Source organism: Argentina anserina, chromosome 7 (assembly GCF_933775445.1).
Source record: "Argentina anserina chromosome 7, drPotAnse1.1, whole genome shotgun sequence".
Classification (NCBI taxonomy): Eukaryota; Viridiplantae; Streptophyta; class Magnoliopsida; order Rosales; family Rosaceae; genus Argentina; species Argentina anserina.
Genome location: NC_065878.1, coordinates 23,123,583 through 23,150,237, shown reverse-complemented (window position 1 = coordinate 23,150,237; position 26,655 = coordinate 23,123,583). Strand labels below are relative to the sequence as shown.

At 39.0% G+C, this 26,655-nt stretch overlaps 4 protein-coding genes across 4 annotated transcripts; 1 reads left to right on the top strand and 3 right to left on the bottom strand.

Annotated features, from left to right (window-relative positions):
• Positions 1-27: 27 nt before the first annotated feature.
• LOC126803012 (RNA polymerase sigma factor sigE, chloroplastic/mitochondrial) lies at positions 28-3,221 on the bottom strand. The gene is made up of 6 exons (XM_050530745.1): positions 3,141-3,221; positions 1,957-2,715; positions 1,695-1,841; positions 1,352-1,588; positions 774-1,037; positions 28-446 (listed from the first exon to the last, which is right to left on the bottom strand). The coding sequence occupies exons 2-6, from the start codon at positions 2,656-2,658 to the stop codon at positions 249-251; spliced, it is 1,548 nt and encodes a 515-aa protein (XP_050386702.1). The 5' UTR covers positions 2,659-2,715; positions 3,141-3,221; the 3' UTR covers positions 28-248.
• A 3,798-nt stretch (positions 3,222-7,019) lies between these two features.
• Positions 7,020-9,218, top strand: LOC126803015 (probable WRKY transcription factor 53). Its single transcript, XM_050530752.1, has 3 exons — positions 7,020-7,974; positions 8,113-8,241; positions 8,322-9,218. Exons 1-3 carry the CDS (start codon positions 7,580-7,582, stop codon positions 8,914-8,916), a joined length of 1,119 nt encoding a protein of 372 aa, XP_050386709.1. The 5' UTR covers positions 7,020-7,579; the 3' UTR covers positions 8,917-9,218.
• Positions 9,219-9,409: 191 nt separating this feature from the next.
• LOC126803856 (uncharacterized) lies at positions 9,410-10,293 on the bottom strand. The gene is made up of 3 exons (XM_050531577.1): positions 10,110-10,293; positions 9,879-9,958; positions 9,410-9,808 (listed from the first exon to the last, which is right to left on the bottom strand). Exons 1-3 carry the CDS (start codon positions 10,291-10,293, stop codon positions 9,410-9,412), a joined length of 663 nt encoding a protein of 220 aa, XP_050387534.1.
• Positions 10,294-22,793: 12,500 nt separating this feature from the next.
• Positions 22,794-24,843, bottom strand: LOC126803855 (transcription factor SPEECHLESS). The gene is made up of 3 exons (XM_050531576.1): positions 24,439-24,843; positions 23,552-24,181; positions 22,794-22,859 (listed from the first exon to the last, which is right to left on the bottom strand). Exons 1-3 carry the CDS (start codon positions 24,841-24,843, stop codon positions 22,794-22,796), a joined length of 1,101 nt encoding a protein of 366 aa, XP_050387533.1.
• Positions 24,844-26,655: the final 1,812 nt, after the last annotated feature.

The window sequence follows — 26,655 nt, the reverse complement described above, 5'->3', positions numbered from 1 at the left end:
ATATAGATGGGCCACAAGTATTACATTTTCATGTATTATATACATGGCATATGGGGTATCTCAAGTCTCATACCATCGATTCTGTAAGAATTTGAGGGTATGAGGTTTCTATGTTGACTGTGTCTATCGCTTTAGACTATGGTACAAATAACTAGTATACATGAATATTGAGATGGCGATTAGAGATAAAACGAACGTTGGAAAACTTTAAATTAGAATTGGGAGTGAGCTTATTGTGCATTGCCGCTTTAGACTATGTATCTGCGAAGATAGTCCACTCGGGCTGGATGCTTGAGCTTCATGAGCGCCTTAACCTCATGCTTTCGAACCATTTCTCTCGAAATATTTAAGTTTCCAGCTATCTCCCCTAATGTTCTATCGCCCTTGCCATCAAGGCCGTATCTCTGTCTGATTACCAAGCTTTCTTTTGGCTTTAGGGAATCAAGCTGAGAGACAAATTCCAACGAAAGTATTAGTTACGACGACAGGCCACACGAATGAGACTATGGACTATTGACTACAATGAAGGAAAGTATAATATGGCAAATGGAGAAGGAAAGAGTTGCAGACAACACTAAGCCTCTCCTACCCTACAATGGAATTAGGCCTCTAAATCTCGACTCTAAAGTTCACAATCAGTATTACCGAGTACCTTTGAACTTTGAGATCTCTAGAAGTGTGTAATACCAAAACCAAGTGCTAAATGATTTGAGCAGAGCAAGTAGTGCAAATGTGCAATTGAGGAAACTAATAGAAGAGGAAAAAGTAATTACCACATCATCAATGGCAAGCCTGAGAAGAGCAGGTTTCCGCCGGTTATCACCTTCAACGCCGTCAACATCAGTAATACCGTTTATAAGTTCTTCTTGTGTGACTGAATGCTTGGAATTAAGAGAGAAGACAGGTTTTGATGCCCTCATTACTTCATAATACCTCTCGGGGGAAATTCCAACCTTTTCAATTATCTCAACCTCTGTTGGCATTCTTTTAAGCTGAACCAACAATTCAAGCTTTGCTTTCTGGATTTCTGCCCTTACCTGCATGAAAAACCATGTTAATATTTCTCATCACAATTACTATTACGGGACTCATATCTACCACTAAGCTATCTTTTTTTTTTTGGAGAGAAATAGTTTCCATTAAATCATGCCCAGAAGGCTACGCATCATGAATTGTCTTGAAACCTAAACCCGGTACAATCCCATCCTACGACAACTCGACAAGTAACCCTCATTACAGAATGAGCACAATTCAAACCTACAACTATTGAGTATAAACCATTAAACCACTAGCTACCATGAACAGAAATGTCAGTAACCTAGCTATGGATTTAGGGAACAAGAAAGATTACCGATTCAAGGCCAAACGAGACACGAGTAAAGCTTGAGAGTGTCATGGAACGTACGATGGCATGCCTGATCCAGAAAAGACCATAAGTGGAAAGCCGGAATCTTCTTTGTGGTTCAAAGCGATCAATTGCGGTGATAAGTCCCTTCACTCCTGCCTGACAAAGGTCTTGAAATTTTGGACCATTTGCAAAGTCTTGAAAGTATTTGTTAATGACAAATAACACAAGTCGGAGATTGTGCTGCAATAGGTTAGAAACAATCACCAGTTAATTTATGTTCTCACATTTGAAGCAAACAATTCGAAATCAGTAAAATTGCTACTTAGAAAAACTATGCATTAGCTACCTTAACTAGTTTGTTTCTTGCAGCTCGACCAACCTCCAAGTGTTTTTTTACTTGTACCACACTCATATTTGTTGCCTCAGCTAGTTCACCGTTATTTGGTTCTCTCCCCAAATCTTTTTGCAAAATCTCTTTCACTTCAAGAAGACCCTGAATCAAGACAACATAATATATCAGCAGGCAAATACACTACACACAAAAGCACCTGGACTAACTAATTCTCAGAATTAAAGCTACCACAAGTTTGATAATTCAGAAAGCCCACCTTCATGGGCTGCATTAGCTTGAACAACCAATTATGCTCAGAAGAAGTAAGAACGGGAGGAATCCTCATCTTTTTCCAGTCTAAGCTGAAAAGATCAGTTGAAGCCGAATACTCCCTTACAAGCTCCTCCATCATCTCATTCTCACTTTTTTTATCTTTTCTCTTTCGAACTAGTGAAGCACCCAGTTTCTCGTCCTTATTCCATTTCAATGCAACCCTTTTATCAAGAGTCAATCTTTTAGCCTTCTTTGTTGTGCTCCTAACCACAGTGTTCTCTACGTTGTCATCAACTTCACTGATCTTCTTCCTCCTCTTGCAACCTCTCTTGATCATCAAGCCATCTACATTTTCCACATCCAAAACTTCAGTCTCGGGGCTGCGCTTGTACAGGTTTTCCAGCTTGGCAGCAGCTTCATTGTAATCCAGTTCCAAACTACAAGTAGGAGCCTCCTCTGTCAATGCAGCTTTTACACTTTTGGGGAGCTTTCTGGCCTTTCCTAGTCTCTTTCGGACCTTCTTTGCTGTTTCTATTGGCAAAGGTACTTTTTCCTGTGGCGCAACCAACGCATTTTTATTGGACTTATCTGTTCTAAAGGCAACAATCAACGGCTTTTTCAACGCTGATCTCTGACTCGACACCAATTTTGTGCTCAATCCTAATGGAGTTCTAGAAACGGAGCTAGAAACTGTCACAACTCCCATGCCAATTCCAAACCAAAGTGCTAATTGCTATACAAGAGCTTTATTTATACACAGAATCTGCAACAAAGCGTAAACAAATGCACCCAGTTAATTAAACTCATCCCTTTTCTAAATTCTAACAACACTAATGCTACTTCAACAATTTGAAAAGCTTAATCTTCACTTTTATTTATCTGATCATCAGAAATTCTAAATCACAACTCATATATAACTGATATAAGTTCAGGATCAATCCAACCATCACAGTTAACTAAACTATCATTGAATTCACCACCATAAATCCTCAAACCCAATTACCATGTGAGACTTCAGACCCTTCATAACTCGAGTAAACATCATATACCGTCAATCTTACAGAGTTTACAGGAACACAGACCAAACATCCAGAACACTTCTGTTCAGTGATCAACAACAAGCTCAACAACGTAAGAGAAACTCCTTTCATGTGAAACAAGGAGCTCAGCTGCAGAGAATCATCATACCTTAAGCAAAGTGCAACTGGTGGATCAGAAGCCAAGAAATCTCGAAGAATCTGGGACTGAGAAAAAGAAAGTTCGATTCTTTGTTTTGTTTGGGAACACTAAAAGTTTGAGGCTTTTATACAAGGCACGTAAATACGGACGGTCCGTACTGTTGGTATGTTGATCCAACGGCTGGAAGATGCCCACGTAGGCCGTAAAAGACTGGTTTTGGAGGGGAAAAGGATGACGTGGGTGGTGCTGGAACAGAGATGAGTCCCTGTGGTGGCGATACATGGTAAACGAGTGGACTATGTTGGTGACACGCGGCGCTGATATTATTGGATGTGGTATTTTGCCTCTAATTTATGGGACCTACCTCAGTGTGTTGCTACGTCGCTCGATAAGGGTCATGAAGTGTTTTTTTTTTTTTTTTCTGTTTTGTTACTTAAGAATTAGCATCCTTTCAGTTTTTTCTTATACAAAATAGTGAAATACAGAGAGAATCCTCTATGACACGCCGTGGTGAAGAGGTCAAAATTGATCATAAGTTTTTTTTTGGCAACAAATTGATCATAAGGTTGAGCACTAGAGTTTTGCATCCAAGTATGTAGTAGATTTAATAGTCAAAATACTACTAGGGGAAGGATTTCAAACAAAAGCATCTTGTTGATCAGAATAAGGGATGAGTATTCCACATATTGGTCAACAATGTTAGGATTTAGAAATTGGCGAGGAACTTCCATTACTCAAAAATCTACCACAGTTTCATTCCAAACAATTTGAGACAGTTGTAGTTTTGTTTACAAACTAGCTAAACGGATTTAAAGGATCAAATTAAAGGTCCAAAACATAATAGTTATGCCATTACCAACAAACCAACGCAGTCCATCATGGATGAGCTCTCTGGAATCTAAAATTCCTTTTCAAGCTAGGGAAGAAAGTTTGTTCTTCGCTTGGAAAAACGAAACTAACATTCTAGAGCTAGGTACTTCCTAGTGACAATCTAAACCCACCAATTAGTGACACAAGATAATGGTCATCATTTGGCCCGTGGGCCTAAAAGCCCATAGGCGGCCCGTGGGTAGCCAGGTCCTATGAGTATAAGGCCGGGTAGAGGCCGAGAGATCAAAATCTCGGCCCGGCCCTAAAAAGCCCTATCAAAACCCCGTTTAAAGTCCATTTATTTTTTAAATTGATAAATTTATATGTTTTTATTTGTTGTATATGCTAATTAGTTATATTTCTTATCTTTTGTACTATATTTAGTTAAATAATTACCGTATTCTATTTTTTTAATAAAAAATATACATTACACATAAATATAATATACATGGCCGGGCCAGAAAAAGCCCTTAGAACCCGGGCCCGTGAGTAGCTTGTGGACCTCGATTTTATTAATAAGTCTGGCCGAAAAATTGAAATAAATCATCAATGCCCAGTCTAAACCCGGTGTAGTGGGTCCGGCCCGGCCCATTGACGACCCTTAACACAAGGTGTCCAGGCCCGAAGTTGAGTGGTATGAAAGGCCCGATTTTATGGTCACACAACCTAGCCTGTTGAAAGTCCAATTGTTTTCAATCAATCACATATTAGTTGTACTTAATTCACAAATCGAAAACTATCCTAAACCACATGTTTTCAATCAATTGTATGCATTGGTGTTAGAATGTTTTTGTCTTATACTACAAACTACGTATCGATATAACTCAATATATCACCTCTCGCTTATGCCTGTATTGTAATTTCGGGGTCTCAAAATCTCAAATTTGGACATATAAGTAAGAAGTAGTTTAACGGCTCAAGCTTCAATCAAATCTTAATCCATAGACTATGAAATCGTGTTAATGCAGATCATGATGTCTCTAATCAATCCCTCAAACAATATTAGTATTCTTCTCTCCCAATCAGAGAAGAAATCCTTCCTTTGATCTGGTCGGAGAAAAGGAGAATGATCGATGTTGTGACCAGTAGTGCTTCTGTTTCCAATTCCACGCGGCTGGTCAGCCACTAGGGCTATGTATAATGGGAAAGTGCATATCAATATCATCTAGAAGAGTATGTATTACTCTAATGTTGCGGCTGTTACGTTACCTTGAACTTTCGTTCTAGCTGGGCATCCCAGATTGCTAATTTGCCACTTTCCACATTAAAGATAACAAAGTGCGCTGACCATATTCGTGCATGAATATCCCAATTATTGAACATAGTTTGAACGGGTCCTCTCCTCGTATATCCAAGTATGGTCAATCGCTCACTAATACATGTATAACAGAGTTTATTAAGACCGATCAATATGTTGGTCTATTAAGGGTACGTAGTTGTTCGACCAAAAAAAAGAAGGGGGTACGTAGTTGTGAATTGTGATCGATCTTTGTCCCTATCAGCAGAGGAAAAATCTAGACCTAAGTGGATTATATATATACCGATCGAGATATACCTTAATTTCTTCACATGTTTTCTGTTTATCTAATTAAGTAGATTATGTCATCACCCATCAAATTTTATATTATCATGTCAAAATTAATACTCAGCTGAGATTAATTAATAATGTACAGTACATGTTAGTTAAACGTACGTACTAATTAGTAGATAGAGAACATCAATCGAAAAGCTAGGTTTCAGGGTTTCAGTCATTGGAGGGAACAGATAATTCATTTCGAAGGACTCAGACTGAGGGCTGAAGGTTCCAAAACCCTAAAATAATGTATCAAGAGAAAAGCTTATGCATGTATCAGATCAGAACTTGTTAAGATTCCTTATTTTTTAAAAATGATATATATAACTAATGGTCTTTGTTAATCCAACTGGATGGACTTAATTATGTCATCATATTCCATGAATCTAGATTATAGCTGCCCTAATCAGTTCCCAAATATGCTTCAACTTTGAAAATTTGAGTGGTTTCGTTTGTTGTGAACGTACTTATTGAGAACCATATAAGAGTTTAAACATGTTCGAGTTACAAATGAGGCACCATGCATGCATATTGTCGACAATGTTCCCACTCAAGTTTCAACACGCCTTAGCCAAACTCGAGTCTCTACGCGTCGCAACATGCAAATACTAATATGTGCGTATAGCACTTTTGAAACTTAATTTAAAATTACATCTACCTTAGTAATGATAAAATTGGTATTGTAGTTTATTATTATTATTTTTTGAACTGGGGTATTGACCCTTTCGTAGTTTAATTGAGCTTGATCCTGCTTAATTTATCAAACGCCACTGAAATATATACATATAATTGTTTTTGTTAAAACTGTATCTATCTTTTAGGAAATCCTTATTATAAGATCACAAAATGAAATTTAGCGTAACCACGCTTGATTAGTTTGTTGATTCTACCGTAATGGTCCACATATTTTGCCATTTTCTAATCACGGTTAACTTGTAGTTACCAATCATCATGTTGAAGCATATGGGGTTTTGGGCAGCCTATATCTTGTCTCTTCAAAACATAGAACATCGAGACCCAAGTTCCTGCCGTGAACGTAAGCAAAGGTTTTGAGGTGACGCCATCGCTTTCACCCCATAAAATTTGGTATAGGGGAGATACTACTGAATTGGGTAGTAACAACGCGGAACTAAGTTTGAAGATTCTTGGTCTCCTCCTCTTCTATATCTCTTTCTTCCAATATATGTCGCTGACTTTCTTCTTTTGCTTGAGAGCTATGGAAATGCTGTTGATCTCTGCTAATGTGTAGCGTGTACGTGGCTCTGATTGGAGAAGCTCTTACCCTTTAATGTGAGAGAGAGAGAGAGAGAGAGAGAGAGAGAGAGAGAGAGGGAGAGGCTGAATTGGTCTACTCTTTGAAATCTTACAAACCCTTCCACTTCCTATATATGACATTATGACCAAAGACCGGTCTTCATGAGGAAAATCAACTCCACCAGGATTTTGATTTGATTTTCTCTCAGTCAAACTTCATCTCTCTCTCAATTTCATTCCCTCACTTTCTATTAATTCAAATACAAGCTAAAGCCTTTCCTTAATCCCCCATAACCATGCCACCTCTCCTCCTTCCTCAAGTCTTAGCCATTACCATTCAATCAAAAGCTTCACAACTGTTTCAGGAAAACACCATTCTCAATCTGTCCATTTTTGCTCGCTTCTTTTGTGGGTTGCTCAGTTTTGTCTCGATTAGGCATTCTTGGTAACTTGAGATTAGCCAACTTTGAATCTATTACACTGCTTCCAAGTTCTTACCGGCCGGTAGAAACTTTAAAGTTCCAATTTTGATAAAACCCAGTTCCAATTTTGCTAAATTCCCATGCATTCAAGTCTTTTTCGTTATTGCCTTTGGAGCTGATCACAAAGTTATACTTAACACGCATATCGTATTAGCATCCATGCCTTTGTATATTAGCTAGATTTAGGTCTTGGTTTACTTGTTCTAGTTAGCTGAGGTCAAAGTTGCACAATCCATGCTCTAGCTTGTTAGCTAGTTATTAACATAGAAATGGCCAAGTACTACAACATGGGAGTAAATTGGGAGCAAAAGAGTCGTCTTGTAAATGAGCTAACACAAGGCAGGGAGCTAGCTAGGCAGCTTCAGATCCATCTCAATGCTACATCATCTTTGAATCCTTCCACGAGCTCTCAAACAGCGCTAGCTCGCGAGGTTCTGATCCAAAAGATCATATCTTCCTACGAAAAGGCGCTTTCGTTGCTCAGTTTCGGCAGCTCGGCCCCAATTTCTGTAGCAGTAGATCAACAACACCAACAACAACCTACATCTACAGTAGCTGCTCCCACAGGTGTTGTTACAATTCGAATGGCTAACTCCCCACCTTCGTTAAATGGGAGTCCTCGGAGTGAAGACTCGGATGACCACAAAGATCCCTCTAGAAAAAGGTTAGTCCTTAGTTTCAATTCATTTGATCAACGGAAAAAATGTGCTTCGTACAATCCTAGTCAACTTGGTAAATCAATACATGTTATTGTAGCTATAGAAGTCAATCTGATCGATATTAAATTGCTAACTGGATGCAGGAAAAGTTTAGCAAGATGGACCAAACAAGTAAGAGTAACATCAGGTATGGGGCTTGAAGGGCCTCTTGATGATGGCTTTAGCTGGAGGAAGTATGGCCAAAAGGACATTCTCGGAGCCAAATATCCGAGGTACATACACCTAGGACATGTTCTTCTACTCTATCTCTGTTTCTTGCCTTACATTAGATAGTGTTTATGTTGGGTTGCAGAGGATATTACAGATGCACTCATCGAAATGTTCAAGGTTGTTTGGCCACAAAGCAAGTGCAACGCTCCGATGAGGACCCTATGATTCTTGAGATTACTTACCGAGGAAGGCACACTTGTACTCAAGCAGCCTCCACCACTGTCACTAGTCCTCCACCAAAACCGATATCACCATCGCCTGAGCAAACACCAGAACCACCACAGATCAATCAGCAGCCTCATCATAGTATGCTCTTAAGCCTGCCGGAAGGCCTCAGGGTCATAACCGAAGGCCTGGACACTAGCCATGATCATCGTGACGAATTAGCATTCTCCTCATTTAACAACAACAATTACGTGGGGAGTTTTTCTCCTCCGTTAACTATGCGTATTGCGTCAACTTCTAGGACAAACTATTTCTCTGTACTGTCTCAGCAGGACGTTGGTCGTAACCAAGATCTGCAGAGCAGCGCTGCGGCCGAGTCTCATGATATAATCTCAGCTGCTACCTCAGCTGCCAACTCTCCAACTGTTGGTTTGGATTTTCCATTTGATCAAGCTAATCATCAGATATTATACCCCAACTTCAGTTTTGATGATCCTGGATTTTTTCCCTAGTCTCTTACACATAGCTTCCCAAAGTAACATAGAAACCGAAGTGCATTAGCCTGAACAAGCTTTTGAGGTCGCATTTTGGAAGAACTGTTTTGGCTGCAAAATGCAAAAATGTAATGAGGCATCAAATTTAGCCATTTAGGACTACCAAATTAATGTGCTTAATTAAGGAAACACTTTCTAATTACCCTGCCGTAGACTTTAATTAGCTTGCAGTTGCGGACATGTTGTGCCACAGAGTGGCCGGTGTACTAAAATGTGTGTAATCTTTTTCTAATTGAATAGCATTTTTCTTTATTTATTCATTTCCAAGTAAGAAAAAAATGTAACAAACTAAGAAAGACAATTTTATTACAACAATTAAAACAGTGTGGCCACTGGCCCTTTTATTACACCTTAAAGCCTTTTAGGCATGAATTATTCGACACACCATTTGGGGCCTTGTTCATTGGCATGGAAGTAGCATCTAGAATTTAAACCCTGATCACCAATTATTTCATTGAAGCCTTTGCCGCTTGGCAATTGAGGTTTGGTGGTCGAACCCAGAGTTTGAAATCATCATTGAGTAATTATTGAAGCACGAACCACCAACTGAAGGAAGGACGGTGTTGAAATTCAAAATGACATTGGCAGCTAAAGATGTATGAGTCTCATTGAAGTAGCTAGTATTCATAGGATTTGAAAGTGCAAATGGTCTCTGATCAAAGCTTAGAGGAGAACCTTTGGCATAACTGTTGATCAAGGGAATTGGTGGGATTTTGAAGGGTTGCTGCAAAGGAGGAGGGGGGTTTTTCCATTGGGGCAACGGTGGACCAGCAATGAGAAGCGACATAAGCAATGGACCAGCTTCCTTCACAGCTTGCAGAAGTTTTCCTTTCACAGGTAAAAGTCTTTCCTTTAACGATATCATCAACTATTTGAGAAGCTAGATCAGTACATTGGTGCCCAAAATTAAGTTGTTGAACCACGTTAGGCTGCTTCACATTAACAAACCCCATGGTGCTTGAATCATGCATATTGATGTCTGGAAACTCTGGTGAAGAAACTGCATGATCAAACAAGGAATCAACCGAACACGGACTCTTGGATTCAGTTAAGCTCAAGTTTTCTTTTATGGTTGTTGGCATCAACACTGGGGGGCTAATAGGAAGAGAGGACTACATGATTTGGTAGTTGAGCAATTGGTCTAGAAATACGGTTCACCTTCTCAAATATCTTGTTCAATTGGTCTCTGGCTTCATCTCTTTCTTGGTATGCAACCTCGAGCAGATTGAGTAAGTTTGACACATTTTGCTGACTCTCGGTAACTTTACATTTCACTGATTCTAGTTCAAGACTCGAGTACATGATCTCCTTTTTTAACTCATCAGTGCTCTGCATGTCAATACAAAAGAAAGTATCCTGTAAGTTTAAACATAATAAAAGGCCGGGTTTATAACTCAGTCGAGCACTAGATCACGTAAGAAATAAAAATGAATTGGTGAAATGATTCGGTAGAATCTTAACACACCTAGCAGGATATAATGAAGTAAAATCCTAAATAGAACATCAAATTAATTAAGTTGCAACTTATATTCATGTAAGTGAAAGAGGGCAAAAAGGTTCAATTATAAATATTCACATTAATGGTCAAAACAAGAATGATCCACATGCAGTTAAATCTACCCTCCGCAATCCACCATAAAACTAAGATTATTGTTGCCATGGCATGTCACAAGTTTTCATCAGTATATGGGCGTAAGACATACTTTGAATAATTTTCATTTTGGTTATATTGAAATTGAAAAAATGTGTACTGACAAAACCGTAGCTTTCATTGAGATGAGGGCAGGCACTTGTAAATGCTTACAAGTTAATACTTTAAAAGCATGTAGGGTATGGCTGAAAAGAAAACCTTCAAATATATAACCATAAATTTGATAATCTTGGTAGTATAAAATATATACAAGGGACTAAATAAATGAATTTTTTAAACAGCATATTGAGGTTAATGGTTGAAATCGAATCAGTTAGATTGGGAAGATCTGTCAAGTATCAATGGCGAACCCTTACATTCATATTAAAGAACTGAAATACGAATTGAAAGAAAAAAATGGACTGAGATTACGTAACAGCAAAACAACCACATATATAAGTATATATCAAAAGCTAAATGACTGACCTCTTGGTACGTAGTGCTCCATACAGAACCCAACTCCTCCATGATATGCAGAATCACCCTCTTAGATCGTCAAGCCGAAAAAGAAAAGAAAGCCAAGCGGAAAAAGAAAAGGAGATAATCAAGATTCAAGAGTACTTGAAGTGCGCTGGAAACTGAATCATTTTATAGAAGAAAAAAGGAGGATGGGATGTGAATTAGATAAGAGAGAAATCTGCATTTCAGTCCACCAAGCGAATGATTAATAAGGAAATGCATAAAACCTTCATTATGAATTGGAATTAAATTTCTATAGCATATTCCAATTTGGAAATTTCTACTCTCTTTCTCGAGTGGTGAAATTGTATTTCATTCAATTATAATTTCTACATTTAAGGATTTTCGCTTCTCACCAAAAAGGATAATAATAAACATTATAGGAGTGAAAGACTATATTGATTGGTTATATTACATAATTTTTCTTCATACACATATCAACCTATATATACTAATCTACGAATCTATCTATCCGGGATTCACTCCGTGAATCACGGACCGTGTTTCACGGCGTGTTTCACGCCACTATACATGCCAACACTCCCCCTCAAGTTGGTGCATACATATCAACCATGCCCAACTTGCTAAGTGAATCATAAAAAACCCTTTTTGACACTCCTTTTGTGAGCATATCGGCAAGTTGCTCTTCTGTGGAAACAAAAGGAAAACTAATGATCTTTGCGTCTAGCTTTTCCTTTATAAAATGACGATCAACCTCTACATGTTTTGTACGATCATGTTGCACAGGATTATGCGAAATATCAATAGCTGCCTTGTTGTCACAGTACAGCTGCATAGCACATTTAGGCTTAATACCCAAGTCTTCTAGTAGATTTCTAAGCCATAATAATTCGCACACTCCATGAGCCATACCTCTGTATTCTGCTTCAGCACTAGATCGAGCTACCACATTTTGTTTCTTACTCCTCCACGTAACAAGATTGCCTCCAACAAAGGTATAGTACCCTGATGTGGACCTCCGATCGGTAACATTTCTAGCCCAGTCTGCATCTGTGAAGCCACAAATCTCAAAGATATTGTTGTGATTAGAAAACATTACTCCTCTCCCTGGAGCTGACTTCAAGTATCTCAAAATCCTCACAACAGCATCCATATGATCCACACTCGGATTATGCATGAACTGACTCACTACACTTACTGCATACGCAACATCTGGCCTGGTATGTGACAAATAAATCAAGCGTCCAACTAGCCTCTAATATCGAGCTTTGTCAGTGGGCACTTGATCTGGATACTCTGCTAACCGATGGTTCTGCTCAATAGGAGTATCAATTGGAGTGCAATCTAACATCCCTGTCTCCGTTAGTAGATCAATGATGTACTTCCTCTAACACAGATAGATACCATCACTTCCCCGGGCTACCTCAATACCCAAGAAGTACTTAAGTGTACCTAGGTCCTTCATCTCAAATTCTGTGGCTAGCTGCTTTTGTAATCTGTCCACCTCAATAGTATCATTACCAGTAACTACCATATCGTCAACATATATGATTAGGGCTGTTACCTTCCCTTGTTGGTGTTTGAGAAATAATGTGTGGTCTGAATTACTCTGCATATATCCAATTTTCCTCATGAATTGTGAGAATCTTCCAAACCAAGCACGAGGTGACTGTTTAAGACCATACAAAGATTTTCTCAATCTGCATACGGAGTTACTTGGAGAAGTGGCCACATATCCAGGCGGAAGATCCATGTATACTTCCTCTGTTAGTTCTCCATGAAAGAATGCATTCTTAACATCAAACTGCCTAAGTGACCAGTTCAAGTTAGCAGCGATAGAGAGCAATACTCGGATAGTGTTTATCTTTGCAACAGGTGCAAATGTCTCATCATAGTCTATGCCATATGTCTGGGTGAACCCCTTTGCTACTAGGCGTGCTTTATACCGGCTTACTGACCCATCTGGATTATGCTTCACTGTAAACACCCATCGACATCCTACAGTCTTCTTGCCATATGGTGGAGGTACAAGCTCCCAAGTATTGTTCTTTTGTAATGCTTCCATTTCTTCCTCCATTGCTTTCCTCCATTTTGGATCGCCCAATGCATCCTGTACTTTGTTAGGTACTGATACAGTAGATATTTTATTCACAAATGACTCATATGACTTAGATAATCTTTTGGTAGATATAAAATTGGCCACCGGATACTTGGCTTTAGTCTGAAGGGTAGGTTCATATTTTTTTGTTGGTTGACCTCGAGTATACCTATTTGGCAAAACATATTGTCTACTATTAGGCTGAATAGAATGACTAACCTCAGATGAGTGATCTTCTGTACCAGGAGAGCATTGATCAGGGGTATAAGTAGTACGAGATACATGAGGGACAGTTGTGTTGTCAGCTTCCGGTGCCTGAATCTCTTGAGTGACGACCTCCGGTGGTGCCTGTGCGGCTAACACTTTGGTAATCTCAACAGATCTTGTTACCATATCGACTGGCTCACTTGTCTCCCCCTCTCCATGATACAGCTCTTCAAAATAGGAATTCTCCCCCTGAAGAGCAGTATCAGAAGAGGAAAAATAACTCATATCCTCAAAAAAGGTAACATCCATAGTGACATAGTACTTTCGAGTAGGGGGATGGTAGCACCGGTACCCTTTCTGATGGCTGCCGTACCCAACAAATACATATTTAACTGCCCGGGCATCTAACTTAGAACGCTGATGTTGTGGAAGATGAACAAAAGCAACACAACCGAAAACACGGGCAGGAAGATTATGAAACGAGGGTAATTTAACATGAGATGCAAGCACCTCATATGGAACTTTCCCTTGAAGAACACGAGATGGAAGACGATTAATAAGGTGGGCGGAAGTAATGACAGCATCACCCCAAAGGTATTTAGGCATGTGGGCACTAAAAAGAATACACCGAGCCATATCAAGTAAATGACGATTTTTCCTTTCAGAAACCCCATTTTGCTCAGGTGTGTAAGGACACGTTGTTTGATGAACAATCCTGTGTGCGTTAAATAACTCCTGAAAGACACGATTCATATATTCCCCCCCCCCATTATCAGAACGAAGAACTCGAATGGTAGCATTATATTGTGTTTGGATATTGGCATGGAAGGCACGAAAGGCTGGAAACACCTCATTTTTATGCTTAAGAAGAACAATCCAGGAAAGACGTGTGCAATCATCAATAAAGGACACAAAATAACGCATTCCTGACATAGTAGACTCTTTAGAGGGTCCCCAAACATCAGAATGAATTAATTCAAAAGGAATAGAACTTTTAGTAGAAGTACTGGGGGAATAGGTAGATCGATGACTCTTGCCTAAAACACATGTCTCACAACATAAACAAGACTCGTCCACACTAAGAAATAAAGTAGGCATGGATTTTTTCATAACACTAAAAGATGGATGCCCTAAGCGACGATGCCATAACCAAACTTCACTTAGCTTGTCAAAAGTGGAGAGTAAAACGGTCTGAGACTGTCTCCCTGTTTTTTCCCCTGCGTATGTCAGATCTAGATGAAACAACCGGCCCCTCAGATACCCCCGACCAATTGCCCGTCCGGTGAGAAGATCCTGAAATATTACATACATAGGGAAAAAGGTCACAGAGCACTGAGCGTCAGCGTTCAATTGGGGAACATATATCAAATTATGAGATAAAGCAGGGACATAAAGGACATTGTGAAGCTCTATGGTGGGAGTAATACGAACGGACCTTGTCCCTAACACGGGGAATGCCTCACCATTAGCATTAGTAACATAGGGTACGGGTGGATGGGACAATACGGTGAAATAAGATTTGTCATAAGTCATATGATCAAATGCACCAGAATCAATAATCCATGTATCAAAACTAACAGAGTGAGAAATATTAAAAGCCATACCAATTGGACTGCGACCAACGATGGAGACTGTAGGTGCTCCTCCAGCAGTATGATGATCATGCCCAACCACTCCATAGATATCGGGTTCCGGAACTAATTGAAGAGCTGCTTTCGTCTGGGGTCGATAATGAGGCCTCTTAGGCCTAAGGTGTGGATATAATTTCCAACATGTCGTACGAGCATGGTTAGAATCATGGCAATAAGAGCAAGGAGGACGAGGCTGATTCCCGAAGCCTGGTGGTGGTCCCTGTCGGTGAAGGGGAGCGGAAGCTGTTGGTGGAATGGGTGGTGCCAAAGAACGAGCATGAACAGTGAGACTGGAAACGACAGCCGGTGCCTGAAGACTACTCTCCTGCTGAGACTCATCCTTTCGGATATAGGTGAAAACGGTGAGAAGGCTAGGTGGTTCGGTCATTCGGAGCAATTCGCCTTTTGCACTAGTATGCTTTGCATCGAGACCTTTTAGGAAATGGTGAACTCGTTCAATCTCCTTCTCTTTTTGGTACCAAACAATATCCTCTTGATTTTTGATCATGCAAGGACGTTTCATATCAATCTCAGCCCAAATATTCTTTAGTTTGGTGAAATAGTGTGCCACCGGTTGCCCATCCTGATGTATTGCCAAAGCTGTGCACATTAACTCATGAACCTGTATGAAATCAGAGTCATTAGTAAATAAGCCGGCTAGTGTCTCCCATATTGCCTGTGCAGTAACACATGCTTCCACCAAATCAACTATCTCATCATTCATAGCCTTCCACAAGACGGACATGACAAGACCATCATCGTCGTCTCATTTATTGTAGGCAACAACATCCTCAGGACTAGGAGCCTTAGTGACGCCGGTGACATGGCCCAACTTGTGCATGCCGCGAAGATGAGCAGCCATAAGTCGTTTCCATTTACGGAAATTGGTTCCGTTGAGTTTGGCGCCCCCAAATGAACCGCTGTCAGAACCTTTGACAGATACTTCAAAGGTCGGAACATCAGGGAGCTGAGAACCCTCCGCTTCATGTCCAGAACCCATTGAAAAAAAAAGAGACAATGTAAAAATCATGGATTAGAGAGCAAAAAATGCGAGAAATGGAGAACAATCTGTCGCCGGTGCGCTTGCACTGTCGATGAGTATGCACTGACAGAAGCTAAGTGGACCGGGTCAAGCTGAGTGGACCGGGTCGGGTTGAATGGACTGGGTCGGGTTGAATGGACCGGGTCGGGTCGAATCGGATCGGGCCGGGTCAGATCTGGGTTAAATCTGTCCGGGTCGGGTCGAATCTTACCGTGTCGGGTCGGGTTAAAAGTAATCCGGGTGGTATTTTAGGGTCGAAAAATCACTGAGAAACGAGGGGAGCTCGATGCGGCGCGATGGAGAGGTCGACGCAGCGCGGTGGAGAGCTCGATGCGGCGCCGGTGATGGCTTGATCGAGGAAACGCCAAGGACGTAGCGGCGGAGAGTGGCGAGGAGGCCGACTACGAGGAGGACTACTCCGGTGGAGAGTGGCGAGGAGGCCGATTACGAGGAGGACATGAGGACTATTCCTGCTGGACGCGCCGCGGATCGCCAACGTCGTCGGATGATTCCGACGGGGATGCGAGGCCGACAAGGATGGAGGAAGGCTGGGGACCCGTGGAAGAAAAAGAACTGGCTCGGCGAGCTTCGCCGGGTCCAAAAACAGAAGCTCCTCCTAGACCACTGTCGGAGGTAAAGAACACAAACCCAGAAATTGGCTCTGATACCAAGTGAAAGACTATATTGATTGGTTATATTACATAATTTTTCTTCATACACATATCAACCTATATATACTAATCTACGAATCTATTTATCCGGGATTCACTCCGTGAATCACGGACCGTGTTTCACGGCGTGTTTCACGCCACTATACATGCCAACAATAGGTGCATTGTATGTTTATTTTGTTAAAAAAAATCTTTTTTAGCGTATTCTCTCAACCCTAGCCGCTAGGGTTTCTGCGAGTACGACCATATCTCTGATTGATTGCCATGGCCAATCAATCATATTCTCCTGCTCATACCTCTGTCCGTGATAGCACCTTCGTTTAGTCTCTGGATCGACGCGTGCGGTCCTTGGGCCATGAAGGCAAGCTACTACCTTGAACCGGCATTCCTACCTAGTTGGTCGAATGTTAGGTTCAAGAACTAATTTCACTGGCCTTGAGGGGGCCATGTTGTCCAAGATCGAAAAATTTCAAGCGGTGGCTTCTCTAGCCGCTTTGTTTCTTCCTTTGGCTGCGGTGCTTCTGGTCAGTTGGCCTTGACAATGAGACTTTGCTCGATTCGGACCCGTGCGGGGGCTTTGGTGCTAGTGTGGTGGAACCATGGCGGTGGAGAGGATATGTTCCTCACAACATTGGCAAGGTTATCCAGGCGACGTGGCTCTCACCCAAGGTCCGCAGCAGCTCGGCACAACCTCCCTCCGCGCAAGGCACGGTCTCCAGCGTCACCGTGAAGCCTCGGCGTAACTCACAAGAACCGAGCACAGTCGGTCTGATCGCTCCAACGAGCTCCGGCGATCCCAAATCGTGTTTTAGGTAAGAGTTTGGTTAATTCGAGTGTTGAATTGCTTGTTGGTGAAATTTTGGATGTTTTGGAGAGGTTTTGAAATAGATCGGAGGAGGAGGAGCGGAGGAGGAAAGGGAGGAGATTCCGCCGCCTTAGGCGGCGCGTGTGGGGGCGTGGAGTGGCCTATGGGTGGTGTGAGGCCGTGGGAAGGAAGAGGGAGAAGAAAGGAGAAATAGGGCGGTGGCGGCGTGCTACGCACCGGGCTTAGGCTCAGCACGTGGGTCCCACGCGCTGCCACAGTGAGTGGCGCATGAGCGCCACGCATGGGCTGCCGGAGGTGACGCGTGAATAGTGATTTCGAAACAGTTAATTTATAAAATTTATTTTTACATGCGGTAAATGTAAAAGTATTTTGCGGACAGTAAATGTAAATTACATTCAGTAAATATAAAAGTAATTTTCGGAAGGGTAAATCGGTAATTATTATTTACTGAGATAGTATTTACTTTTGAATAGTATTTATACGTATATAAATATGTAAACAATATTACACGTATAGAAATACGTAATTAATATGTATTTGTACAGTAATACTTGAATAGTAAATACATGAACAGTAATTTCATAAAACCAGAAATTGTTGAACAGTAACATATTATTACTGTTTCGACATTTAAGGTTTACGTAACGATTCTAAATTCGTTTCTTATCTTTTCAAGGTGATCGATAATTTAAGAAAATGAATTATTTTCGGAATTGTGGAATTACGCTCGAGATTATAAGGTGAGTAAAATCTCACATTTACGAATCTACCCTTGTGGAGATTCAAGTTTATGCAGAATTTTAAAGAACGAAATATGACATATATATGATATAGTGGAATATATATTTGTATAAATGGTAAATAGATATATATATATATATATATATATATAGTTGCTATATTATATACTGTTAGGATTTCATCGTGAATAAGATCATTTTGATGATGAGATATATATTTTGAGCATTTTGATTTGATTGTACAGTATAACGTGATGCTTATTGTATGTGGTTTTAACATTGAGTTTTGTTAAAACGTGTTTATGTCTTCAGACGTGTTTTATATCTTCAGACGAGTTATGTCTTCGGACGAGTTTTTGTGCTCGGACGAGTTTATGTCTTCGGACCAGTCTTCGGATTTGTTTGGCATGTCGGAACCTAGCCTTTGGCCGGGCAAAAGTTACGATACAGTTAGAGCTTTAGTCTGTTTGCTGGGGTACTGCATATGAGGTAACATATGGGTTATCAGCTTATGAGTATCCATATATATTTTTATATTGGATGACATATGGTTGTCCAATGTCGGCGGCGTACTATATGAGGGGTAACAGAGGTGTACCAGCGCTCATGTGTACCCGTATTATAAATGCATTTGGGTAAACCGAGGGGTTGCCCAATTCTCATGACTACATATATTTTCACATTTTTAGACAACCAGATAGGTCATCTAATTTTTCATGAGTGCATTTATATTTGTTGATTAGTGGATTTTCGTGTATATTGATATGTGAGTGGTATTTGTTATTTTACTCATACGAGCTATAAAGCTTACCGGGTTTGTGTTTACAATCCCGGTGCACCTATTCGATAGTGTAGGGGATAATTCCGCAGGTGTCGATTAGTGGAAATCGAATGACAACTCTGAAGATTCGAAGTCGTTCAATTTCCATCTTATGGTGAGGATTTGTGTGAGAATTTGTGAGGATTATTACAGTTCCATTTGATGTAATGTTGATTTATAAATTTAGTTTGTAATAATTGGTTTGTCTGAGTTGTATTGTGAACTCAGTAATGATCCACTGTGACATTAAAACGATTTTTGATTTATTGAGATTGTTTTAGAGTTTTTCATGACGTCGAAATTAGAGTTTCACACTCAAAATTTTGGGGTCGTGACAGGGACAATGGTTGAAGTGCAATATGTGGAGATTCATCATGTGAAGAAGACGGTAGAGGTGGGGCAACCTATTTCTGCCAAACTTGATTAGGTTTTTTTAATCTAAGGGCAAGTTTAAATTGGTGTGATTGGTACATTTTAATCTTTCTTCTATATTGGTTTATGCTTATTATTTAAAGTGCTATAAACGGTGCTAAAAAGATAGGTGAGTCATAGTCATATTGGCTAGTTTTATTTAGACTTTAGGGTCAAGAGATATCTCTTTCTGTCGGTCCTATGGGTGTGTTATTTTGATTTACATACTGAATATATTTGGTTGACCTTTTGATTCAAAAATAATAATAAACATTATATCTTACATAAATTTCCAGCGGTTTTCCTTATTTATATGCAATATGGACTACCATGTAGGTTCTTCATATGGTAACTTACCATATATTTTTCTAAATTGAATAAAATGATCTTTCTACGACTCATGATGAAATCAAGGCTGTCTAGATTCACAATCTTGTAATGAACCATAAAATGAAATTATGTAGTAGCTAGGTTCCAAGCAACATCATTCTAGTTATTAAGTAGAGATTTTTTGGTAAATTGTCATTTTGTGTTCCAACATCATTCACAAGTTTTTTTCGGTAAATTTTTGAGAATATACCCATACCTTAATCTACTTAGTAAATATCAAGTGACATAAAAATTTACAATCTATATGTCAACACGCTTCAGAAGAACTCCAACAACTTCTCTATATCTTGAATTTTCTCTATTTTAAAGAAAAATTTGGGTGTTTTTGCTCCAACAGCTTCTCTAAACTCGTTCTCTAAAGAGTGATGAGAGATAAAACAACATTGATCTTGCCGAGCTGAAAAAAGAGACTTAGCTAGATCAATTGTTGGAAAGAGGAATTTGGTTGAGGGCTACCTTGGTCCATCGATCTATGTTTCCTAGGGCTAAAGATGTCGCATAATCGAGTTTTGTGACAAAAGGCAACACCCCCACTCTCCCCCTTAGCGCCCTAGATGTGTAATTCTTGCATGTCTATTCTTAGTTTGGTATCGCCAAGAATTGTAGGTGATCATGAGCTAGCTACAACTATAAATGCCTAACTAGGTTAGCAGGGATATTACACAAACATTTTCCATCATTTATGACATTAATTTTAGAGCAACCCCCTATACCCAATAATTGTAGGACTATGCACCCAATATTATTGGTTCTCAACAACGACAACTATTCTCGATCTCACTCACCTGCCTAGATGATATCCGATCCCTAGCTAATATATATGTTTGGTCCTAGATAGTACTCCTAGCTAGCAATGAAGTTAGAACTATATATTTGATTTACATGTCCTAATGACGATTTCCATATTACAGCCAAATTAGGAATAAACCCAATATTAGAGGCACCCCTTTAAATTAAACCCACACCCATTTGTTTTTTAAATATACACCCAAATTGAATATTTCAACCTTCCTTATAGGTTTTATTTCTATAATTAATATTTTTATTTTTCTTGGTTTCACTTTTTACCCTTTAGGTTGAAAAAGAAAATCATCTCCATAAAAATAGCTACAACTAATAATCAATTTTCATTTCCTTAAATTTATCCTCGTTTTATGTTACTGATATGAATACACACACACATATATGCTATTACATAACTATTTCATTCCTAATACAAAATTACAATTCTTAATTCTCTTATATATATGTAGTTTTTTTTTTAAGAATCTCTAGAGGAATTTTCATACTTTCTCAACGAGACCAATTGTTACTTCTCGCCTATATCTCTTAATGATAGTTAAAGAAAGATACATAGAGAAAAGAAAAACTTTGAATTCAAAGATATGCTAAAGTGCTCCTCATCGCAAGGTATTTATTTTTTTCTTAAATTATTTTTGCCTTCCTTATAGGTATATGTTCTTCATTTGATGTATCTCTACACCAAGACATTAATCTAAAACGCAACCTCTTGATAAAGTATTTAAAAACATATACAATTCAAGTATTTTACTTATACTCGATCATATGTTATGTAATTTACCAAACTCCTAGAGATTAGGTATTTTATCAAACATCTTCTATTACACAGGTTTTTAAAAAAAGTATGGTAGAGCCATACAATCCTCTATGTTAGGTATGTTATTAGTATATATTTTACAAACTAATAACTTACCTATGATGTAGAATAATTTTGAATTCAAGAGAGAAAGATTTAAGAAATTTCACTAAAGTAGCAATCAACTTATTTAAATTTAGAAAATACACCAAAATTGCATGATTGTAGCGATATCAGTAATAAAACTAATAGAAAGGTAGAAAATTAGAAACCTATAATTAAGATGTTAATAAAACGAGCTATAATCAGGAATTCTTAAAGATTAATTTTTGTTAAAAATAGGTAAATTAATATGAGTAATTATATGTGCTTATTCTTTATTCCAATGACAATTTCTGTAATTTCAATAGAAAATGTATTATTATTAATCCTACATGACGGCCTAATTAATATGTTTTGCTCAATTTTATAAGTGGGTCTAACTTAAATGTGTCTACAAAATTGGGTGTAGAACGAAATACCCTTTTTTTATAAGATAATTAGCTAATGATATTGGAGATTAGATAAATAAGTAGATAAAAATATCTGTCGATTGCTCACTATATTCACAAACAACGTCAGTACATCACTAGATTCACAACTCATCATACGTACATCCGAATGCAATGAAATTTTACAGTCCCTGGAAGTTAATTACAAAAGGTACATGAAATACGAGGCTTTTCTTTTAACTGATTACCCACAAGAAATCCCCGCGCCGTCAACTCAACGGGTTAAATGGTTCCCAACAAACGTCTTTCTCTGATAGTATTTTAAGGTTAAGAAGTATACATTTTCAAAACGAAAAAAAAATTATATAAGAATTAGTATACAGTACATATATGATTTTATAATGGGATATTTCTCATACTCTTATCATTAATACAAATTAATTTGGAAATAGAAATGGCTACACTCCATTGTGGCATCGTTAAAGATAAATTAATGGTCCTGATCCGGAAGAAGTTGTAAATTGAAACTTTGAAATGCATATATATGCAAGTGCATACATCAAACTTGATACTGAGAATGCTGAATTACAAGGGTTACCCTAGCTAGCTAGTGAAACTAGACAACTAGTTATGACTTATGACTGATCTACAATTACAATTGTACGTAGACTAAGAATGTGGTAATAAAGTTATGCATATGCCTAGCTAATTCCCACATTCTCTTTTATTAGCAGCACCATGTACTTCAGAGATTGAGTGGAGTACGTAATTGTTAGGGTTATATCCTCAACCCTAATCTAATTAGCGGAATGTTTGCTGAATTTGGTGAGCGAGTTCCTCAGCACTAAGTTGGCACTCGATTCCAATCTAGCAAGAAAAAGAAGAGCATATTTACCAGTCATTAGCAAAAAACAAACTAGATCGATCAAATCAATTAAATCTACTAACCACAGTTCATATGTCTATACTGTTGTAGCTATCAATGTCTGCAGAGTGCAGACATAGATACCCTAGATTTCAGCACTCCATAGTGACCCTAGCTAGCATTTAAAATCAACAGTCCTTATCAGTACACTCATGTCTGGAACTCAAATTTTTCTACAATTAAGAGGAATGAAGTTACTGCAAACAGAGAGGGCAGCAGTGAATATATACCTAACCGTCCCAATTTAACCATAGGAAAGAAACTCGAAGTTCACGATGAGTCCGCAGTATGCATATGTATATATTATTTAATTAATTTTCACCATATATTGAATACCACTTACACTAGTAAATTAAACGATGAACTTGTTTCTAGATATGTCGAAGGTACTGGTTGTCTGACACATTTGCGATGTATGCAGAGTTTTAAAAACATGCGCTGTATATCGAGCCACTATGAGCAACAAATAATTAGAAAACAAAATTAAATAATAAATATGTTCATTTTCTGTACTGCATGTTATTTGGTTGAAGATGATCGAAGGTGTTTTTGAAATATTTTCTCTCAGCATCAGAAATCAATTTCTTTTAAAAATATTAAGAAATTGAAACGAATGATTAACATATATAAGTACCTTGATGGTGAAGGTATTAAGCATCCTTTCGTCTTCCGTCTTGATTTCGACGTGGAGAATCTCGAGGGAAAGATCTTCAAGAGCCGAAATGATTTTGAAAGCTTGTCCTGGTATCGGAGGAGACACAGTGTTTACCAGAACATTTGCACCGGAAAACTTCACTTCCACATCGGCAATGGCGGACTTAGAATTGGCAAACAGCTCATTGAGATTGTCAATAACATGGTTAACCGAGGAGGAATAATTAGAAGTCGACGAATTCGAAGGAGATGGTTCAACTGATGAGGCAGCTGCAGCTATGGTTGGACTGGATAGGTAAGCCGGTTGTTGCAAGTGTTGTAACGACGTCGTCCTGGGAGGCTTGTAAGGGCTGGTCGGCTGTGGTGTTCTTGGACTAATAGGCAAGCTACTGCAGCTGATTCTCGGACTAGCTAAAGGACTTAATGGGTGTTTTCTAGGGCTAAGTACTAGTGGTGATGAAGGTAATCTTGGACTGCTTGAAACTGGTAGCCTAGGGCTTAACACTTCACTGTATGCCTTTCGTTGCTTCTTGGCTTCTAGTGACTGAAGAACTTGCTGCAATTCATTGATGTAGTCAACCACCCCTCCAATAATTGATGCTTGATCCCCCTGTTTAATCAATCAAACATAATTGCAATCTATCAAGACATGCATATATATCTCAAAACAAAGAAACTAAAGCGGGACAAAAGGGAAAACGAAGCGCAGAGGAAAAATGATGACTCAAACATGTCCATCTGGGAGCCACCTGAAAATGGACTCTATTTCGCTTCTAACTTCTAAGTATGAAATTCTAAACATCAGTACATCACTACGGTGACTACGCAAGTAAACTTACTGAAACTGAAAAAGTAGCGAGTACGTACTCTTTTGACATAAAAACAAGGCATGAGAGAGCGCAAGACTGTCAAGTGCTCGTTCATTTGCTTCCTCCGGTTGCGCTCCACCGTTATGTGCGACATCCTTTGCTGTCCATCGTCGGAATTAGAACCTGTCCCGCCTGGGGAAGCCTCTTTCGAAAGCTTCACCCTCTTGGATGATTTTGGTGAAGTTTCAAGCTCCGGGGACGCTTCTACTCCTCCATCTTTTGATGAGCAAAACACCAGTTCATCGCACGGCGTTGGCGGAGGAAAACTATCCATGAGTGTTCCTGCATCTAAGCTCTCCAATATGCTAAAAAGATCGTCACCGGGAGCAAAGCAGCTGGAATCGCCGCCACCGTAGGTGTGATCGTTTTCTTGGAAAAATTCAGACAAAAGATGATCATCCATAGTGGCCAGAGCTTAGAATGGAAAAGTATTGAAGGGAGCACGAAAATATAGGGAAATATAACGTTGTCGATCAAGTAAAGTGTGTATTGACTATTGAGATGGATGAAGAAGGGAGTGAATAAGAGGCGCTCAGGTGAAAGAGACTAAACCATCACCATCACGTATATTTGAGAACTTTGTTGGTTGGATTTTAAATTAGCTGTTGGATTATAATTGTCGCTGGGATCTTTCTTGTATAGGATTCAGGAATGAGAGAGGGCACTGGAGCACACTGTCCCAAGAAAATGCAAAAACAAAAGAGGGCAGCTGTTTGTGTCTGATCAGTTAGAGAGATAGAGATAGAGAGAGAATATTAAGACTTGGAACTTGGAAGAAGTTATATTTATACAAAGGAGATATAGGGAGGTGAAAATATGGATTTGGGACGAAACATGATTGTATTCTTGATTTTTGTCCTTGATATTTTATTTTTCAAGCATCATTATATCCTTTCATGCACATACCATATAATGGAAAATTACTCATGATTCATGAACATATGAGAAGCAGTGAAGGTGGTTTTTGAAAATGGGGTGCCAATTTTATCCCTTTAACTTCATTGTTATACCTTAATATTCTATTTTTTAGCACAACAGAATTGGGTATTAGTGTAATTTCTTTTTCTTGAAAAAATAGTTTACAAAAATGTAATCTAATGCTGAGAAGTAACTCGAGGGGTAGTATTTAGTAACTTTTCATTCTTTTGATCACTTACTTATTGGATGTGTATTGAATACATTCGTGTTCTTCGGTTTTCACTTTTTTTTAGATCCACAATGCATGCAGTGGAAAAGTTTGAACTTAATGTGTATATTGAAGGATCCGTATATTGAAAATGGAAATTTTTGACAAGAGTACACCAATTAAAGACCACTATTAATTTATGTACATCAACTTCTAAAAACAGCATTTTAGTATATGAAATTAGAATCTCTACCCACTATATACACATGACGTTAACACTGCCGTTACCTATCATGTCAATATTCCAATTTCAAAGGACAATATGGTACTCTGCTCTCTCTCTCTCTCCCAGAAAGCACGAAAACCTCCCGCACCCATCGCATGTCCTCCATTTCCCAGATCCGCAATCACCTTATTCAACCCACTTCTAATCCCACCGTAACATGTTGCCCAATGAACTTGTTTCTTACAAATTCAGATAGAAAAATTGGTCTGATTCATACCGATACTAAGTAAAAGAGTCATATGACAATGGTAGTGGCATTAAATTTCAGTTCTTGCTACTATTTTACTAAATTTGTTGCATTCTTTTCTTTACAGTGGAGAAACTGGAGATGATCGTGAATTATTTGAAATCCATATATATGTTTAATGTTTTTAGTTCAATTTTGATTTATACATATTGACAAATTCTAGTTGTGTAATCAAGAAACCCTATATTTAATTAATGTACCTCTGCAATTCTAATTCTCACTCCAAGTCTCCAACCGACCCAGCGACCGTACCTAGCTCCAGCACCCACTGATAACCACCAACAACCCGACGCCCATCACCATGCACCTTCATCTATGTGATTTGTTCTCTATCTTTATGAACCCGATGGTGCAAAACTGTGGTGTTGACCAGGATTTTTAGGGGGAAGAGAGATCCGGTGCCCATCTTTTTCTTTCTCCATAGCGAACTGGGTGAATATGAGTTCTCTGGACAAAAACACGAAGAAACCGAAAGTACCCCTCCAGCTAACGGCAAACTAACGACGTAATTAACGTCATGTCTAGATATTAGGTTGGTGTTCAATTTTTTGATCAC

Bases quoted from the DNA above. Each gene is read 5' to 3' on its own strand.
- LOC126803015 (XM_050530752.1), top strand. From the start codon at position 7,580: ATGGCCAAGTACTACAACATGGGAGTAAATTGGGAGCAAAAGAGTCGT. The intron at 7,975-8,112 runs GTTAGTCCTTAG...AACTGGATGCAG, and splicing joins AAAGATCCCTCTAGAAAAAG to GAAAAGTTTAGCAAGATGGA. The intron at 8,242-8,321 runs GTACATACACCT...GTTGGGTTGCAG, and splicing joins CTCGGAGCCAAATATCCGAG to AGGATATTACAGATGCACTC.
- LOC126803856 (XM_050531577.1), bottom strand. From the start codon at position 10,293: ATGCAGAGCACTGATGAGTTAAAAAAGGAGATCATGTACTCGAGTCTT. The intron at 9,959-10,109 runs GTATTTCTAGAC...TTGATCATGCAG, and splicing joins GATATTTGAGAAGGTGAACC to TTTCTTCACCAGAGTTTCCA. The intron at 9,809-9,878 runs GTTCAACAACTT...ATATCGTTAAAG, and splicing joins ATGTGAAGCAGCCTAACGTG to GAAAGACTTTTACCTGTGAA.
- LOC126803855 (XM_050531576.1), bottom strand. From the start codon at position 24,843: ATGGATGATCATCTTTTGTCTGAATTTTTCCAAGAAAACGATCACACC. The intron at 24,182-24,438 runs GTACGTACTCGC...TTGATTAAACAG, and splicing joins CTTGTTTTTATGTCAAAAGA to GGGGATCAAGCATCAATTAT. The intron at 22,860-23,551 runs GTACTTATATAT...TTTTCTTGCTAG, and splicing joins TTAATACCTTCACCATCAAG to ATTGGAATCGAGTGCCAACT.
- LOC126803012 (XM_050530745.1), bottom strand. From the start codon at position 2,658: ATGGGAGTTGTGACAGTTTCTAGCTCCGTTTCTAGAACTCCATTAGGA. The intron at 1,842-1,956 runs GTGGGCTTTCTG...GTCTTGATTCAG, and splicing joins AGCTAATGCAGCCCATGAAG to GGTCTTCTTGAAGTGAAAGA. The intron at 1,038-1,351 runs GTAATCTTTCTT...TTTTTCATGCAG, and splicing joins TCTCGTTTGGCCTTGAATCG to GTAAGGGCAGAAATCCAGAA.